Source organism: Bos javanicus, chromosome 6 (assembly GCF_032452875.1).
Source record: "Bos javanicus breed banteng chromosome 6, ARS-OSU_banteng_1.0, whole genome shotgun sequence".
In the NCBI taxonomy this organism is placed as follows: Eukaryota; Metazoa; Chordata; class Mammalia; order Artiodactyla; family Bovidae; genus Bos; species Bos javanicus.
This window is the reverse complement of record NC_083873.1, coordinates 5,804,707-5,824,356: the sequence shown is the minus strand read 5'-3', so window position 1 is coordinate 5,824,356 and position 19,650 is coordinate 5,804,707. Positions and strand designations below refer to the sequence as shown.

The following is a 19,650-nucleotide window of genomic DNA, read 5'->3' as shown; positions in this document are numbered from 1 at the left end:
TCTGACTTTGCCATCTCATGGACTGTAGCCTACCAGGCCCCTCCACCCATGGGATTTTTCAGGCAAGAGTACAGGAGTGGGTTGCCATGTCCTTCTCCAGAGTAACATATATAGCATGATTTTAAATATATATATATATATATATATATATATATATATATATATATACACATATATATCTTTGTACCCAAAAGAGAACCCAACAGAGAATACACACTCTTCTAAAGCATGCATGCAACATTTAAACGTTTAAAATTTACTATATACCTGCAGTCGCAAAGAATCACAATCATTCACATATTATCTAGTCACTACTCTATTAAAGTTAGAAATTAGCTGTTACAAATAGTAATGAAAATCCTTCAGTATGGGAACCTGAAAAAAAAGAAAAGCATAAACAATGTATGGATTAAAGAATAATTCACAAAATTATAACATGTATTGACTGAATGATTGAAAAACTAAAATACTAAAAAATAAAAATAATTATTTGAGATATAGCTAATGCAGTGGAATAAAAATTGAATATATATATTACATTCATATTCTAGTCAATACATCATAATTATTAATCACCATAAAGAGAATTAGTTTCCTCTTAAAGCCTTTCAATAGCTCTCTTTCTGGAATCAATCAATATTTTCATCCTTAGTATCTTTGCTTTGCTTTTGAAAATATTTAACCCTAATTACATCACTAAGTGAAAATTGTCTGATGATTACACAGATCTTACTAGCTATAGTAAAGACTAATATCAGAAAATCGAATTGCCTTTTATTCATTCTACATTAGACAGGTGGGTCCTTTTATAGTTTATCAGTTCCTAGAATCTTTTCTAAAATTAATAACTTGATTTTCTTGGTGAGTATCCTAGGGGGAAGCTGACCTTTATTCGCCATTTCCACATGGCAAGAATCTCCTCTGTGAGTTACAGTTGACAGACTGTTTTCAGCTTTTCTTTATCTCCTGTTATTTCTCCTCTTCAGATTTGAGAGACTTTTGTGTATCTTTCTTGGCCTAAAAACGCACAGATACACTGCCCAGCCATGTTTTTACCCCTTTTTGTTATGGAATTGTTTCTACTTAAAAGAAAATTTATACAAGCATGCAATTATTCCCAAATATATCACACCGATATCCCATTTTTGCTAGATGAATAAAAACAGTGACTACCAGAACTTGTGAACAGTAAAGACTTTAAGGTCATATCTAAAACTTATGTCTTACTGCTACTCACTGAAATTCCATTTGTGCTGTTTTCTACCTCTTCGGTTTTAAAATTTGCAGTCATTACCAGTCAATGTAAAATTTCTGTACTCTTAGAAAAATTCAGAAATTCATTTATACCTTTTTTAGTAGACATTTACCCAGGCATTAAAAGTAATATAAAATTAACACAACGGGTAATCATTCACCACAGGAATTTGGATTGTTGAGCTATGTATAAAAATACCAGTGTAATTCCTGATGGTGCATAGCAGCATATGAGCCAATATCTAATGGGGTCAAATGTTTATGCATTATAAAAGAGCAATTAATTTGAGCTGGAATGGTCACAGGTGTCTCTTGTGAAATTTCTGAGTGAGTAGAACCCAAGTAGCTATCTAGTTTGTGTATATTTAGAGACAAAGAGGAGTTGATAATTATACTTAGAGATATGTGTGTGTCTTGTTCAGGAAACAGTGAAGTGTCTGACCTAGCTAAAGAAAAGGATCTACACTGAGAGATAGTGAAGAAAAAATGGATTACTGGAGCAGGTTGCATTGTAGAGGATCTTCTGTGACCTAAGAAGGTAAACTAAGAGCAGTGTTTATATATGTATGTTCCTAGGATTGTTCATTAATAGGGTTCCTCCAAAACGACCTCTCAGGTCAGATGTGGAAAATACTGAGTTTCTTTACTGTGAGTCTTCTCTAAGACATTAATATGTTAATGGGCATTTTGATTTCCGGTAGGAAAATATAGCATTTCCCAAATCTGTTTGACCCTGGAACCCTTGCTATGGAAACAATGCATGGATCAAGTATTCTATATATATTGGTATCCATCTCAGTCGACAAACTGTAATATATTAAGATATGTACTGTTGTATAGTTTTAAATGGTACATTTCTAGTGTAATCCTTTGTTCCCAGATTGGCAGAAATTCAAGGTCTTTCCATTTTCTCCATGAATGTATCATGTTCTGGAGTCTTCTTATGCTAAGGAGTTAGGTGATTGTGGAATGAGGCATGGCATTTATCCACTGTGTCATCTGTGTATGCTGGACATCTGCTGAAATGTCCTACTTGCTCTCTTGTCCCAGGTGATTGGCCTGTACCACTATTGCTGAGACATGTGTTACTCAAATCCAGTGGTTCTCTTTGTTCCTTCCATATGGTAATTCTCATGTTGCTGGGAATAACTTCACTGATCTGTTCCATGTTGAGGTACAAGAAATTCTGTATGAATGTATGATGCCCCATCTTTCTTAGACATGTTATTTAATTGTTCTCTGGGGGCTTCCTAATTCCCCTTGGTTTCTATTTATGAAATGTGGCATGTGTTCCATACACCTAATGATTTAAGGATTTTCCCATGAGGTTTCCACCTAGATCTTTACCCTCTGCCATGTGTTGTTTTTGTTTCCTAGGAAACTAAGTTTTCAAAACTCATAAGCCATAAAATGCTCTCTTTTTCTCTTATGCTTCTGTAATTTCTTCTCCTCTGAGGAAATGATCTAGCTGTCCCTTAGTTTTTCTAGTGGTTAGTTTCAAACCAGCTTTTTCACTCTCCTCTTTCGCCCTTTTCAAGAGACTCTAGTTTGTCTTCACTTTCTGCCATTAGAGCGGTATCATCTGTATATCTGAGGTTGTTGATAATTCTCCCAGAAATCTTGATTCCAACTTGATTCATCCAGCATAGCACTTCGCATGATATACTCTGCATATCAATTAAATAAGCAGAGTGATGATATACAGCCTTTCTAAATTATGAACCAGTCCTCTGTTCCATGTTCGATTCTAACTGTTGCTTCTTGACCGGCTTACAGGTTTCCCAGGAGGCAAGTAAGGTGGTCTGGTACTCCCATCTCTTTAATCATTTTTCACAGTTTGTTGTGATCCACATGGTCAAAGGACTTCCCTGACAGCTCAGCAGGTAAAGATACCACCTCCAACACTGGAGTCTCAGGAAACATGGATTTGATCCCTGGATCAGGAAGATTCCCCTGAGGAGGAAATGGCAACCCACTCCAGTATTCTTGCCTGGAAAATCCCATGAACAGAGGAGCTGGTGGGCTACAGTCCATAGGGTTGCAAAGAGTTGGACACGACTGAAACAACTGAGCACCATGCATACATACAGTCAAAGGCTTTAGCATAGTCAGTGAAGCTGACTATAGATGTTTTTCTGGAACTCCCTTACTTTCCTCAGTAAATAATGAATAACTCACTGTCTTTGTAGTCTTCTGTGGAGCCCTTTTCTACGGTGACTCTTGAAAAGCCTCTCTTGCTGTTGGGAACCCTTCTTCTACCATATGAAGTAGGCCGGTTTTCTTGTTGAAGACATGGGGATCAACCCAGAGCCAACTTCAAACAGCAGACATGTAGCTTACTCCAGGTTGAGCTGCCAAGTGCTTAAAAGTTCATAAGTGATCTTAGTTGAGACCCAAACTGCCAGTTGAGCCTCTACCAAAGTGTTAAAATGAATCATAAGCAAATGAAATAGTTTTCTAACCTATTTCTATTGCATCAATATAAAAATGTACAACACAGTACAAAAAATATGGTAGGAATGAAAGAAGAGATACTTTGGGGGGAATATTTTCTCACATACGGATATATGGGATCAAGAAAAACTGAAATGGTATAAGCTGGGACCTTGAAAGGTCTTATTTTTCATTGAATGATCCAAAGTGGTTTTCTTGGTTGAAGTGCCTCGTGTTCATTCTTGTGCCAGGAAATTCATTTATTTCTGGATAAAATCTGAGCATTTAATTCAAACTCAACAAAATTATGCAAATATTTTGTAAAAAGTATTCTTGAGTGAGATATTTATTATAGGATAAAGAAAAAGGAAGGATAAAGTGTGATTATGGAGACTGTAATCTTCGGGGACTGTAATCTTCGGGGACTTAGAATACTGTAGACAGGTCAGTGGATGGACCCATCCTTGATGAGGTCATGGCATCATACTGCAGTTGTCCCTTTTTGTAAAACATTGTCATTCTCACTGGCTCAGATTCAAGAGATTGTTCTTTTATCACTGATGAAATGAAAGCAGAGAGATCTTAGTTTGAACATGTTCTCAGATATTCAGTTCAGTTCAGTCGCTCAGTCGTGTCCGAATCTTTGCAACCCCGTGAATCGCAGCACACCAGGCTTCCCTGTCCATCACCAACTCCCAGAGTTCACTCAGACTCACATCCATCGAGTCAGTGATGCCATCCAGCCATCTCATCCTCTGCCGTCCCCTTCTCCTCTTTCCCCCAATCCCTCCCAGCATCAGGGTCTTTTCCAATGAGTCAACTCTTCGCATGAGGTGGCCAAAGTACTGGAGTTTCAGCTTTAGCATCATTCCTTCCAAAGAAATCCCAGGGCTGATCTCCTTCAGAATGGACTGGTTGGATCTCCTTGCAGTCCAAGGGACTCTCAAGAGTCTTCTCCAACACCATAGTACAAAAGCATCAGTTCTTCGGCTCTCAGCTTTCTTCACAGTCCAACTCTCACATCCGTACATGACCACTGGAAAAACCATAGCCTTGACTAGACGGACCTTTGTTGGCAAAGTAATGTCTCTGCTTTTCAATATGCTATCTAGGTTGGTCATAGCTTTCCTTCCAAGGAGTAAGCATCTTTTAATTTCATGGCTGCAGTCACTATCTGCAGTGATTTTGAAGCCCCAAAAATAAAGTCTGACACTGTTTCCACTGTTGCTAGGCTCAAGTAGTACTAACTCTAATCTCATGAGACTTCTACTAGCCCTATTAATTGCTTCTTTACAGATTTGTTTTACATCAATTATCTTATTTAATCTTTACAGCAATCCTAAGATTTAGATATTTTTTATTCACACTTTAGAGATGAAGAAACTGAAACTGAGCTAGAACAATTGGCCAAAGTTAACCCAACTGGTAAATAGTGGTACAAGAGTTGATAGTCTGGAAAGTTTTTCTGATATTAGTCCTTTTTTTCTCAGTGATGCTGGTTCTTTTCAACCTAATTCAAAGGCACTAGAAACCTGCAGTGCCTCAGGGACCACTGACCTGAAAAAGGAAGAGAGGGGAATAAACCAGGCAGTGCTCTGGGCCCCTCAACCTAGGTTAAGCCAGAGCACATCTTTTATATATGAGTTGCATTTCAAGTTTTATTTTAAAAATTTCCAAATGCAATAATATACTGTGAGGTTCGTTTTGAACTGTGGTATTGGAGAAGACTCTTGAGAGTCCTTTGGACTGCAAGGAGATCCAGCCAGTCCATCCTAAAGGAGATCAGTCCTGAATATTCATTGGAAGGACTGATGCTGAGGCTGGAAATGCCAATGTTTTTGCCACCTGATGTGAAGAACTGACTCATTGGAAAAGACCCTGATGCTGGGAAAGACTGAAGGCAGGAGGAGAAGGGGACGAGAGGGTGAGATGGTTGGATGGCATCACCGATTCGATGGACATGAGTTTGAGTAAGCTCCGGGAGTTGGTGATGAACAGGGAGGCCTGGCACGCTGCAGTCCTCGACCCCAAGGACTTGGGGTCACTGTAGTCCTTGGGGTCACAAAGAGTCAGACACGACTGAGCAACTGAACAGAACTGAACCATGATGTCTCCTAAAGCTTACTAGTAGCTTCCTGAAATCAGAACAGTCTTCTCCTTGCTTTGATCTCACAAGTGGGAAACTTCCCATGTCTTGGAGCAGATGGAAATTACTGCCCTTAGAATGTGCTTTGGGCTCTAGGATCTCCCACTGACCCCTGGCAGCCTTGCTGTCTTTGGCATCAAAGCCAGTTACATTATTCACGTACCTGCAACCTTCTCACTGTTATCGGTAATATCAGTGATATCACTGTTATCAGAACTCACTGACATCTCTCCAAAGAGACAAGTGATATCTTCTCCAAATATCTTGAGACAGTTTTCAATGAGAAATTGTATGAAAGAAATCTGTAACACAAAGGGGCAAAAAATGGGGTATTACTTTACATATGGTGTAATAGTATATCACATTTCATCCATGAATCTTGGCTCTAACAAACAATGCAAAAGAAGTCTGAGAAAAATTCAGACTTGATTAAAGTATATATATATATATATATATATATATATATATATATATATATATATATTATATATATATACATCAGCTTTTTCTAAGAAATAACTGATACTTTCAAGAGTACTTTGGGCTCAAATTTTAAAATTCTTTAAGTCAGTGGGCTAGTTATAATATGTGGCCTGGTTTAATAACTTAAATTTTGTAATGATGGTTACATGCTTAAAACTAGGATGACTTTTAAGCACCACACATAGGATGTTTGGAACAAAAATGTATATTCTCTTATTAAGTTTTATTTATTTTTATTAAAAATTTTCTAGTTTTATTGAGATAGGATTTATATATGGCATCTTATTAAAACTTATAAAGTATCGAATACAACACAAATTGTGAAATTCACTTCAGTGAAGAAATAACTGAAACGTGGGTAGCAGAGGTTTCTGTGCGGGGCGGGAGGGTTTGTGAAGGAAGAAAGCATCTGGAGAGAAACATGTCTGTCTGTCTAACTACATTGCCATGCCTCACACTTGCTGTCCGGGGCAGCTTGGGGAAGATCTGTGATCATATTAGGCATGTTGTGGCTCTGTTAGGATGTTCTGAAATATTTTACTAGCTTCCTCATCCTCTGGCGGAGACACAATGGAAGCCAAATACTTTCCTGAATGAGCCACAGCTGGCAGAGTGCGGCCAGTATGTGTGGAGCCTCAGGTGCTCATATTGCCCAGGCCGCTAAGGTGTGCCGACAGTGACCAGATGTATTGGGTGTTGTCATCATTGTGTAATGATGAAATCATAGTTTGGAGGCTTGTATACCCTCAGTGATTAGGCTGAGAGTTGAACCTTGGCTCTCTGATTCCAAAGCCAGGTTCTTTTCTATCATATCATCCTACTCTTACCTCTCTATCATTTAATCTCTTGGGTGGCAAAGGGGAAGTGAGTCAACTGTTCTCAGTTATAATACACCTTCCCATGCCCAACCAGAGTAGGACTCTGCCACTCCAAGGCAGTGTAATTAAAATGTGCACTTTAAAAACTGGTTCATCAGAGTTAATACTACAGACTTCAGGTTCAAGATGGGGACTCTGCCCCACAAGGCATAAGAATAAGAGATCTCGTTACCTTTTTGGTAAAGTTTCCTAATTCTGAGCTGCCAGAATTAGGCAGATGAAGAATGCTTGGGGTTATACACACTGATAAATTATAAGCTGTCATCTGATTGGATGAGGAATGTTGCTCAATATTGCGTAAAACTGCAAAAAGATATCGCAGAAAAACTACATTGGCTCTCGGCAGCTGGTCTAGAAGCCTAAGGACAGAAAACACACTTATAAATAAAGCGAGTCATTTTGCTTAGTAAGTGGAAATACAGAGAACAAAGTACTTCTTTTTATACCATGTACACAGTCCATTCTCACAGTTCCAGGCATGAATGCATACAAAATGTTTCACTGAATTTAATTCCTGATTCAGATAAGAACTACTCTGGTTAGTTATGTGTTTGTATTTAAGATCATACCACTGGCGGATTGGTTCTTTATCATCTCTTTTGAGACCAGTGGATTTCACCTCCATCAGTTTCGTGTATTCAGAAGGCATAAAATGGTCAAGCATTCCATGTTAATAAGATTGGTGACAATTACAGTGTGACCAATAAGGCATGCATCTCATTTCAAACTGGCTTCCATGGGCATGATCAAGTGAAACCCCGTGATACTGGTCATTATTTTAGAGGACACAGCTGTAAAGTATAAGCTAATATTTTCCTAAGAGTATGTTGGTTGTATTTTCTCAGAGTTGAGTAATTATGGCATCATTACCTCTGGGTCGCCTTTATTTTGTCGTCCTCATTCCCTTGATCAATAACATCAAGCCATTTATCATAGAGACTGGCTGAAAATATGCTTCCTTGGATATTTCGAAGAAAATCCTTATATAGATCAAAAAGTATATATTATTCTTAGGATAAACTCAATGGAGAATTTTCAAATAACATATTTACTTGAAAAATTCAATTCAGTCCTCAATTGCTTCACAGCAACGCACACTGATTCACACAGAGCTTGGCTGTGATTCTCCACAACCTTGCACACCTAGATGTACTGGTTGGATTTTCCCCAACTAAAATTAGAAGCATAAAAGTAGAGTCTGGGCTGTAGTGAGAATGCAGCTAAAGCTCCTTCTATCACCTGGAACTTATCTCTGTGTACATGTTAACACATTAGTACAAACTGGCAAGGCCTGGTGATAACTCATCCTAAATCCTATTAGTTTCTTGAAAAGAACGCACATGCCCATTTTGTTTGTTTACTTCAGACACATGCTTGCTTGTGATTCAAGAAAGAGAAGTTCTGAAATAAAACAAACAAAATTACACCCCTACATGGTCTTCTACACATATTAAGAGAAAACCTGAAGTATGTGTGCTCTTTGGGAAAAAGCTAGTATCGAAATAGCTTCAATCTTTTTCTTTAAAAAAAAAATTTTTTTATTGTCATTCAGTCTCTTAGCTGTGTCTGACTCTTGGCGATCCCATGGACTGCAGCCCACCAGGCTCCTCTGACCATGGGATTCTCCAGGGAAGAGTACTGGAGTGGGTTGCCATTCCCTTCTCCAGGGGATCTTCCCAACCCAGAGATCGAACTTGCGTCTCCTGCATTGGCAGGCAGATTCCTTACAACAAAGACACCTGGGAAGCCCTAAGATTTCATATGAAATCTAAAAAGTGTAAGTAGAAGGAAAATAAGTCAAGTCAGAGTGGTGACAGTGTGAGAATGAGTTGACATTTTGTTGCTGATTCTGGAAGTTGTCTTTAGGAGCTGAGGGCAGTCTCAAGTTGACAGCAAGGATGAGGAGATCTTAGCTCTACAACTGCATGGAACTGAATTCCAACATCTGAATGGGCAAGGAAATAGATTTGTCCCTGGGGCCTGCAGAAAGGAATGCAACCCTGCTAACACTTTGGTTTCAGCCCACTAGGACCTGTAACAGATTTCCTACTTGCAGAACTGCAGCATAATACAATACTATTGTTTTAAACCCTTAAGTTTGTGGCAAGCTGTTATAGTCATGAAAGAAAACTAATACAACAGTCTTCTCTTATTAATTTGTGTAAGTTCTTCGTAATTTTGAATAGAAATTAAAAATTCCAAAGGCCGTAAAAAAAAAAAAAAATATATATATATATATATATATATATATATATATAATTCAGTTCTACAGGCTTTTAAGCAGCAGGTGTTAGAAATAAATCAAAACCCCCATGGGTAAACTACATGGTACCCTTACAACACTTTGAATGGAATATATCCACCCAAGGAGGAAACTGAAAATTTAGATACATTGCAACTTGACACCTGTGGGATAGAATATGCAGATATCAGCTTCCTAAGTGGAAGCCTGAAAACTTTATCCTGATGACCAAGTCTTAATATCATAGAATGGGGCCTATTAAAAGAGATGAGGTTGTAAACTGTTGTGCAAACTTGCCTTGCCAGTTTCAAAGGCACAACTTGCTTCTACTGGTCTTAATATACAGCCTGCTACTGCTACTGCTAAGTCGTGTCAGTTGTGTCCGACTCTGTGTGACCCCACAGACGACAGCCCACCAGGCTTCCCCTTCCCTGGGATTCTTCAAGCAAGAACACTGGACTGGGTTGCCATTTCCTTCTCAATGCATGAAAGTGAAAAGTGAAAGTGAAGTCGCTCAGTCGTGTCCAACTCTAGCGACCACATGGACTACAGCCTACTAGGCTCCTCTATCCATGGGATTTTCCAGGCAAAAGTACTGGAGAGGGATGCCATTGCCTTCTCCGAATATACAGCCTGACTTCTCTTACTAGTATCTTCTATAGGCAGTGTTTCTAAGGTAACTATCATGATTGTAATCCTGTTAGTGTTCGCTTGTTTCAGTACTTATTGAGCTGCTGTTTGCGTCAGGCACTCTCTTGAGTACTGAGGATAGAGTATGAAGGTAATGTACAAAGTCTCAGTCCTCTCATACTTTTTCTTGGAATTGGTATACAGTACCCAATGCTGGTCATCAGGGTTTCACTATGCTTCTTATGGAGTGTCCGCAGTACATTTGGAAGGAGGAAACACTCCATTTCAGTTCAGCCATTCAGTCCTGTCCTACTCTTTGTGACCCCATGGACTGCACACCAGGCTTTCCTGTCCATCACCAACACCTGGGTCTTGTTAAAATTCATGTCCATGGAGTTGGTGATGCCATTCAACCACGTCATCTGCCTTTGGCTTCTGGGAGTCTGGGAGTGTGCAGCAGGGCCTTTGCCTTGTGTACCAAACTACATGCACTTGGAGTGTGTCTCTTCTCTCTCCTGAACCCTGTGCTGTAGAATCGATTGGTGAGACTGAGTATGGTTAAGCCAGGACATGACTCATGCAGAATATGCCATGGTATTTGCTATTGGACCACTGTTTATACACAGTTTAATGACAAACTCAATGTGGTTCTGACTATATATTCATTTCTGATTTACACCAACTCCATGGTTGCTTTGACATATGGTATTCTCAAGGCCAAAGTTGCAAGGTTTGATTCCCCACCAAGATCAATCAACTTTAGGAAGAGAAAACTTTGGGACTGTCAAAGACCTGTACCCATAAGTAGCCACCCACTTACTAGTCTGTGCTTATAGCATGGAAACAGGCAAGAGCCTAGTAACACTTGCTCAAAAGTGAAATCAGTTCCAAGTGTGCACCTTTTAGAGGGTAGCACTCTACTTGCTGTTTGCATATCTAGTGTGTATTATTATGGGTCAAGTGTCAAGGGGTCAACTCTAAATCATACCTGCACTGTTGGTATTACCATACAATCAAACATTAATAGGGGACAAGGAAACACCATATGTTATTTGATTTCTAAGATAATTTTAATAACCTGTCTGTAGTTATTACTACATCAATATATTTTTGTTCATAGCTGCTAACAAGTACCAAGATGGACTGATTAATTTTTTCTTTCTGTTGTATTATCGCCCTGGTAGAAATTTAACTACACACTGGTGATTTAGCTGTATCATTTCAAACTCAGTCTATTTTTTGTATAAACCTATTGAATTTTGCAAAATTCCAAACAGATTTTGATTGTTGCACTCCCTTTAAAAATAAGATTTATAAGATTAGGCATGTAGTAAAACTGGTTACCATGTAACTGTAACCTTGGGTGGTGGGTTAAACTTACAAATGTTAACAAAGCCCATTAAAGATGGTAAGGGAGATAAAAGGAGGAAAAAGAAGGAACAAATGGTGGCATCATCCCTACACTAATTTTCAAGTAAAAGGCATTGAGACACAGGGGAAGCAAGGATGATGAAGTGATCAGAGATTTTGGTGGCCTCACTAAGGGTTTTTTGATTCATTATAAGACAAATGGGCTTCCCAGGTGGTGCTAGTGGTAAAAAACCTGCCTGCCAATGCAGGAGATGCAAGAGATGCAGGTTCGATCCCTGGCAGGAAGATCCCCTGGAGAAGGGCATGGCAAACCACTCTAGTATTCTTGCCTGGAAGATTCCATGGACAGAGGAGTCTGCTGGGCTACAGTCAATGGGATCACAGAGAGTCGGCTGCGACTAGGCGACTAACACACACAGACACACACACACACACTAAACACACGAGTTTACCATAGTGAGTAAACATCTGTCCTGCATCCATGTTAAGTTGCTTCAGCCGTGTCCAATTCTGTGCCACCTCATGGACTATAGCCTGCCAGACTCCACTGTCCATGGGATTCTCCAGGCAACCATACTGGAGTCGTATGCCAGTCCCTGTTCCAGGGGATCCTGGCAACCCAGGGATGGAACCCAGGTTTCCTGCATTGAAGGCGGATTCTTTACTGTCTGAGCCACCTGGGAAGTTACTTCTGTTAACTGTTTCCAAAAGCTTCATATGAATTTTATTTTGGAAATGTGGCCTTCATTAGGAAGGTGATGAGGAAGTGATCCAAAGCAGGAAGCTTGTTTTGGTAAACACTCAATGTGTAAGTGGGTATTTTGAAATATCTTGTTATTCCTTTGCATGGAGTGTTCAGGAGTCAAGATGTGCAATGAAAAAGGAAAATATCTAATGTATGGGGCTTATAACATCTGCGGTACCTTCCTTCAGTTTTGGCTTTGTGAAGTGTTTTTCACTTTTCAGCTCCTTCCTCTCTTATGCCTATTAGGTTTCTTGGGCATTCATAATGAAGGATCAGTCATATACCTTCAGATTTACCGTGCGTGGATAATGGTCAAACTTTCCTTACCTTTAAGACGGAGGCAATAACAAGAATTGGTTCCTCATTCAAGTTCACTGTGTCTCCACAGTTTAGTTTCTTCTTTAGGGCTCTGCATGATTTTATACTGGGTGATTTTCTGAAGATGCCTTCTGTGAACGGCCCTTTTTGATTGATAAAGTAAAGCATATCCTATAGGGAAGGAAAGAAAAGAAAACTGTGGGACATTTCATGTCTAGAAGCCCAGAGCACAAGCTTGCTCCTGTTTTGACAGACCTGTGGTATATGAGGGTACAGTTAAAGAACAGCACCGAAGTCAATTTGAAATTTTTTCTTCAGTGTCTCTAAATATATTTTCGACCCAACAATCGATTTGACATTCATACACTGAAACATTGTAAACACTTGTGTAATCAGATTTTCCGTTTCAGTGAATTTACTGTGTTAAACGCCTCTGCTTTGAGGCCTTTGTAGATTTCACACTCTCTTCGTTCACCGCTCCTTTCTCTTTATTCACTATTATACATGGTCTTCCCTAAGTGTGGAAATCTTTTCGCCATATTCATGCTCCATTTGTTTCTTCCCCTTCCAGGGACTGTCCACCCCATTCAGTCCTGTTTCCTGTATTCCCTCCTCAAAATCAGGCTCAATACGCCTCTCCTCCTTCTCCGATGACATTCCTGTCTCATCAGCCTTTCTAGTTCCTTTTCCTGTATTTTCATGTCCTCTGCTGTCTGCAGATTTAGAGACATAAGAGATATTGGAGCCAGGTTTTCCAAGGAATGTGGAATCTGTTATGCCAGTCATCCACTGTGTGACTTTGGGCATAGCACATACTTGGGTGAGGCTCTTTTGTTTATCATTTATGAAGTGGGGGTGATGATAGTCATGGCTACCTCCTAAATTTTCTGTGAAAGATGCAAGGTCTGGGGTAGTAGCTAGCACGTAGCTAGTATGATAAATTCCTTCATATATACCATAAAATTCCCTGCATCTAGTGTAGTGCTTGGAGAGATAGTGGACAGTGAACAAGAGTTAATGCTTACAGTTCAGTACACTAATTTGATATAGCACAGTCCGAACTCTGTGACTCTCTTTTGACACCTTCTGTCAGGAGCAAATGATTCATCTTTGCCAGAGGATGCGTACTTTCGGCTTAAACACTTGAGTTCCCTATCAAATCCGTGTGAGACATTTTGCATCATAAGGGGGAGAAGACTCAGCTGAAGGAGACTTGAGGAGACGAGGAGACATATGAGGATGAGGTGGACTCGCAGAGATTCTTACACACAGAGTCTGAAGGAAAGCTACGCGGTCAAAATAGCCTGGAGTTAAAACTCGCCTCCAGGACCTCCCCACCATTCTATGCAAAACAAGCACTCTGTCACCCGAAGGAAAAAATGGACATTGGGTTGATTTTGCCCAGCTCCCAGCCTGTCCCAGCCTCTGGCTGATCTCCACAATTCCTTGCCGCAGCTGTTTAAGAGATAACTACTCTGAACAACCTTGCAGAAGAACAGGCCCCCTTAAGACAGGAGCTTTCCACATACGTGCCTCTATATACTTCCTCTTTTCTTGGGTAAGGGCAGCAGCTCACTAATCTGACTGATGCCCCTTCTTGCCTCATAAAGGTGATCTGTAAAAGACTGCTCTCATTCTTTTTCTCAACCTCGCCTTCTCTAACTGCCTTAACTTACAGGGTCCATGTTAACTGGTCTGAGCTGGTATAGATGGGTCTTTGTTGAAATCAGCGGAATGGATGAGAGTATCTTTTCATCTTGTACTTGCCTTCTGACTCTGCAGTACCTAAATCAGATCTTATTCTTTGAAGTAATGTTATGAATCTTATCGGACAAAGCCAGACTTCTTCATTTGGGAGTAGATTTGGAAGAGAACACTTGGTCTCTCAGCACTCCCCTTCTCAGGAAGGTTACAGAAACCAAAATAAGACCTACCAGAATTGGGGTGGGCAGGGTGTCATTATCACATACATCCTCAAGAGGAGCTCCAAAGAGCTGTTTTGGCTTTGTGGGTGGTAGACATGGGTGTTGGTTCTCCTTGCAGGTCCTGGAGATACAGCCAAAGGCCCAGTTTTTGAGAGAACTCTTCCTAACTGTCTTCTTGTCTGAAACTAATGTAGAAGAGACATTTTCACTAGTAGTAGTTTAGCTTATTTAGCCTGATTTCCACCACTTACATTCAGCAGCATGTTCATGGCAGAGGCTGAAAGAGAGAAACCGAACCATTTGTTACATAGCATTCCCCTCATTCTGAAGCAGGCTAATTGCATCCTTGTGGTGTTAACATGTTCTTCTTGCCCATATTCTGCAAACCAGTAGTTAAACCTAGAGGCGTGGTCAGACTCAGGGTTGATTCTCCCTGTGACAGTATTCCCCAGACAGTGCTCTCTATTCCCTTTGCCCTGTGTCATGAGGCACTTAACCTATAGTTATACAGGTTTCCTAATGTTGAGTATTATCAGTGGATTCTGGTTTCAGATCTCATTTTAAAGGCCAAAATTCTTTAATATTCAAATCAAGCAGCATTTGTAGGAAGTTTCCTTCCTCTGTTCAGTTACCTGTTTGGTTTTCTGAGTACCCAGTCATGCACAATTTTCTCCCTTGAAAAGAATCGCCTTTCACGAGACATCCTACCTGACAGTGCTTGTCAGCCTCTGGACCTCTCCTCTGGGAGGCCACACACCTCAGTCAGCTCCAAGAACGACTTCCTGCCCTCAGGGTCCTTGAGAAGTAGTCATTAATTGCAGACCATATGGTAGGATTACAGGGGGCCATTTTTTGTGTGTGTGACACTTTACTCAGCTAACCCAAAGATGAATTTTAACTACCAACAGCCCCTGTCAAAGGAATATTTTTCAAAAAAGAGTGATCAGCAGTGAAGAATTGAGTTCAGTGTCTCGTGCCCAGCTATGAATGTTTTCCTGATATTTCCTCAATAAACCTGCTTAATATTTCCTTAAATAACCAGCTAAAGAAGTCAATTAGAGGAGCCCAGTTGTAGAAAAATAAACAGAAGAATTTAACCAAATCTTTTAAAATGCCCATTCACTTGTCTTTCGGAGACAGAGTGAGTGCGTCACCATGTCCATTCAAATGAGTGAACCACTTGTGCTGGGTGAGAGAACCAGAAGGCTCCTATTCTGCCTCTTAATTGGATGAGTTACCTAAAACTCTTTGAGCCTCAGTTTGCTCAAATGTAACATAAATGAGGCTACTTACACCTGACTGGACTACATAACATAATGTACTACCCAGCACAAGACATGGCACATAGCAGCCTTAGTAAAGGTAATTTCCCTCCTTCAGAAGGCCTAAGGCAGCCTAGACATCAGTCGCCTCCCCCTAAGCAGACCGCACCCCCATTCTCCATTTGACTGTGTAGCCTCCAGAAGGTGTGCATTCCTGAAGGAATGCCATCACTTTGCCTTAGGCTATTTCTGCCCTGACATTCATACTACCATCATTTTAAAAGGAGATAATGAAGAAAGCAAATGCATTCTTAAATTCAGGAACAGATTCTCCTAATTAATATGTACAAACGTGAAAAGATACATGTTTATATGGGTTGAGTTGCTTTATGCACCCTGGTTTCCCTACTCTTAACCTGATTCTTTTATTTCTAAACTACCCACAGGTATTCATGTATTTTAAATGTATTCATTCATTGTTCAGCTTTAATAAAAATACTCTTAGGAAGAAAGCTCTATCAGTTGGTACAAAGCTATATGGCCAGCTAGCCTATAAGCATAGATGGAAAGCAAAATAGACATTAAGGCCTACGCTTTTATTTTCGGGCCTAGATTGGCCTTTCATAATGTACATTGGTTGGTGTTAGAGTTCTTGTGGGCTCTGTGACCAATAAAACTGTATACTATATCCACGAAAAGTATGGTGCTCAATTATTCAGTCGTGTCCACCTCTTGAGACCCCATGGACTATAGCCTGTCAGGCTCCTGTCCGTTGGTCTTCCTGGATATTAATACTGGAGTGGGTTGCCAGGGACTGTGAAACAGGTTAACTTTACAACCTCATCTTTCTTAAACAATCCTGGCAAGATTTAGGTTAGTGTTTTTCCTCATGCTCAAATTAGGGTTTGAATGTTAAAAATTGAAATTGTGTAACTTTGTGGGTATAGAATAACTATTATAGGAATACAAATACATTAAGTAGAAATTCTATTCTGGCCCCCGTACTTGCTAAATTAGTAAGACATTTTCTTCAGAGAAAGAAATGTCAATGGGACAATACTGGAATGGTAGTAGGGATGATTGCAAGAGGAAAGACTTAAAAACAAACAGACATATAAACATTCAGTCCAGTTCCATTTGCAACCTAGGTCTGAAGCAGAATGGAAAGAGAGCTTGCTGTGGAGGTAGAATCCAGAGTTCACGTCTCAGAGGCAGTCCTAAGGTGGTGGAGGAATAGAACAGAAAGACGACTTTCTCCTCACAAATTCATCAAAAGAACATTGAATGCTGAGCAAATTCCACAAAACAATTTCTGAATGCTGCCAGAGCACATCAGGCACCCAGAAAGGCAGCCCATTGTCTTTAAAAGGCGGTGGGACAAAATATAAAAGAGAAAAAGAGAGACAAATGAGGTAGGGACAGAGATCTGTCCTGGGACGGTAGTCTTAAAAGAGGAGAAGTTTCCCAACACTAGGAAACACTCTCATTGGCAGGTCAGTGGGGAGTTTTGGAATCTCAGAGGGTAACATAACGGGGAGGAAAAAGAAAGAAAGAAAGAAACCCCACAGATTGCATGCCTAACATCAACTTCCAGCAGGGAACTAGTCCAGACACTCACAGTTGCCACCAGCAAACTGGGGGCCTGAACATGGAGGTGCGGGCTGCATTGCTTAGGGTAAGGGCCAGGCCTGAGTGCCCTGAGGGCAATCTGAGGGAGCTAATGTGAGATAGCAACCCAAATTGTGGGATAGCCAGCGAGAGAGAAAAAAAAAAAAAAACTGTCCTGTGAAAAGCCCTAATCTAAGGCACTTCCTGGCCCACTCACAGAGCAGAGGACTGAGAGAATACCAGAGCAGAGCTAGCTGGCTGTGCACTGACTCATCTCCCACCAGAGACAGGGAGGCAGGCGGGGGCAGCCAGAGCCTGAAAGGGGCAATCTCAGCCCCAGAGAGGCATCCTCTACAAAACTGCAAGCAGGCTCCCATTTGCTAACCAAGACTTGTTGGGATTCTGGGCGGTTGACATCTGCTGGGACGGTCGCAGCCAGAGATCAGCTCCCCAGAAGAGACACACGGCCCACCTGAGACAGGCAGGCCTGCTGCCACCCAGCAAATCAAGCGGCTGGGATGGGGGAGGTGATAAGACACAACACACCTGGGGGTCGCTAAGCACCTGGTCGCCTGAGCTGCTCGGACATGGGAAGGGCACAAAACGCAGGTCCGACTGAGTCTGTGCCTTTGTGGAGTACCTGAGAACCTGAACCTGAACCTGAACGGCTTAGACCTGGGAAGTGCACGCAACCCAGGGCCTGCCTCAGACAGTTGCAGGCAGAGCAACCTGGAGCCTGAGCAGTGTAGACTGGGAAAGGATACACACCGTGAGCGGGGCAAACCCAGTGCGGCCAGGACACTGTGAGCACATGCCAGGGATATTTGTTTGCAGTGCTCCTCCGTCCCCACAGCACCAATGAATAAGGGAGCCTAAATAAGTGACATGAGTCAGGGCGGAAATTAGACACCAGCAAATAGAAGAAGTTAAAATAAACAGAGGGAACCGCTCTGGATAAGACAGGTGCAACAGATTAAAACCTTGTAGTTAGCACTGACTACATTGGAAGGAGCCTATAGATCTTGAGAACTATAAGCTGGATCACGGAACTATCTGAAACTGAACTAACCCCACACTGCCCACAACAACCGAAGAGAAATTCCTAGATATATTTTTAGTATTATCATTAAAAAAATATTTTTTTAATTTTTAAGTCCTCTATTACTTCTTTAATTTTAATTTTTATAACCTACTATTACCTGCAAACTTATATATGTTTTGTTATTTTTTGTGACTTTGTTTTGTTTTTCTAATACTGTATTTGGGAGACTCTAACCTTTACTGTACACTTTTAATATTTGCTTTTTGGTATTTGTTGTCAATTTTGTACGTTTAAGAACCCAATCTTCACTACCCATTTTTACTTGGGAGTTTGATCACTGCCTTGATTGTGCTCTCCCTTTTGACTCTCCTTTTTCTCCACCAGGTCGCCTCTATCTCCTCCCTCACCCTTTCTTCCCTACCCACTCTGTGAATCTCTTTGTGTATTCCGGGCTATGGAGAACATTTTGGGAACTGATTACTGGCTGGATCTGTCTCTCTCCTTTTGATTCCCTCTTTTCTTATCCTGGTCACCTCTCTCTGCTTCTTGCTTCTCTTCTCTGGGTAAGTGCATGAGCCTCTCTGAGGGGCCCAGACTGTGGAGAGCACATAGCGAATTGATTACTGGCTAGCTTGCTCTCTCCCCTTTTGATTCCCCCTCTTCTTCTCCTGGTCAACTCTATCTCCCTCCTCCTTATTCTCTTCAACATCTAACTTGGTGAAACTCTCAGGGTGTCCCTCACAGTGGAGAAGCTTTTCATCATTAACCTAGATGTTTTATCATCGGTGCTGTACAGATAGAGAAGTCTTGAGGCTACTCTAAGAATAAGACGGAAAACCAGAGACAGGAGGCTTAAGTTCAAAACCTGAGAACACCAGAGAACTCCTGACTCCAGGGAACATTAATGGACAAGACCTCATCCAAAAGCCTCCATACCTACACTGAAACCAAGCACCACCCAAGAGCCAACAAGTTCCAGAGCACGACTTACAACACAAATTCTCCAACAACGCAGGAACATAGCCCTGAGCTTCAATATACAGGCTCCCCAAATTCACAGCAAACCCATAGACATCTCAAAACTCACTACTGGACACTTCATTGCACTCTGGAGAGAAGTCCAGCTCCACCCACCAGAACAGGGACGCAGGCTTCCCTAAGCAGGAAACCTTGACAAGCCACTCATACAATCCCACACAGAGTGAGGAATCTCCACAATAAAAAAGAACCACAAGCTGCCAGAATACAGAAAGGCCACCCCAAACACAGCAATCTAACTGATGCTGAAGCTAAAACTCCAATGCTTTGGTCAC

The 19,650-nt window shown here is 40.9% G+C and overlaps 1 protein-coding gene across 1 annotated transcript in view; it reads right to left on the bottom strand.

The window, feature by feature from the left end:
* Window positions 1-4,015: 4,015 nt before the first annotated feature.
* The window catches only part of LOC133249214 (rho GTPase-activating protein 20-like), a 43,583-nt gene continuing 27,948 nt past the window's right edge, over window positions 4,016-19,650 (bottom strand). Inside the window, exons 7-12 of the mRNA XM_061419290.1 lie at window positions 14,435-14,610; window positions 12,510-12,671; window positions 8,065-8,174; window positions 7,367-7,553; window positions 5,997-6,135; window positions 4,016-4,244 (exon numbers count right to left, since the gene is read on the bottom strand). Of these exons, the coding sequence (XP_061275274.1) occupies window positions 4,114-4,244; window positions 5,997-6,135; window positions 7,367-7,553; window positions 8,065-8,174; window positions 12,510-12,671; window positions 14,435-14,610 (905 nt within the window). The 3' untranslated portion in view covers window positions 4,016-4,113. The remainder of the gene's footprint in view (window positions 4,245-5,996; window positions 6,136-7,366; window positions 7,554-8,064; window positions 8,175-12,509; window positions 12,672-14,434; window positions 14,611-19,650) is intronic.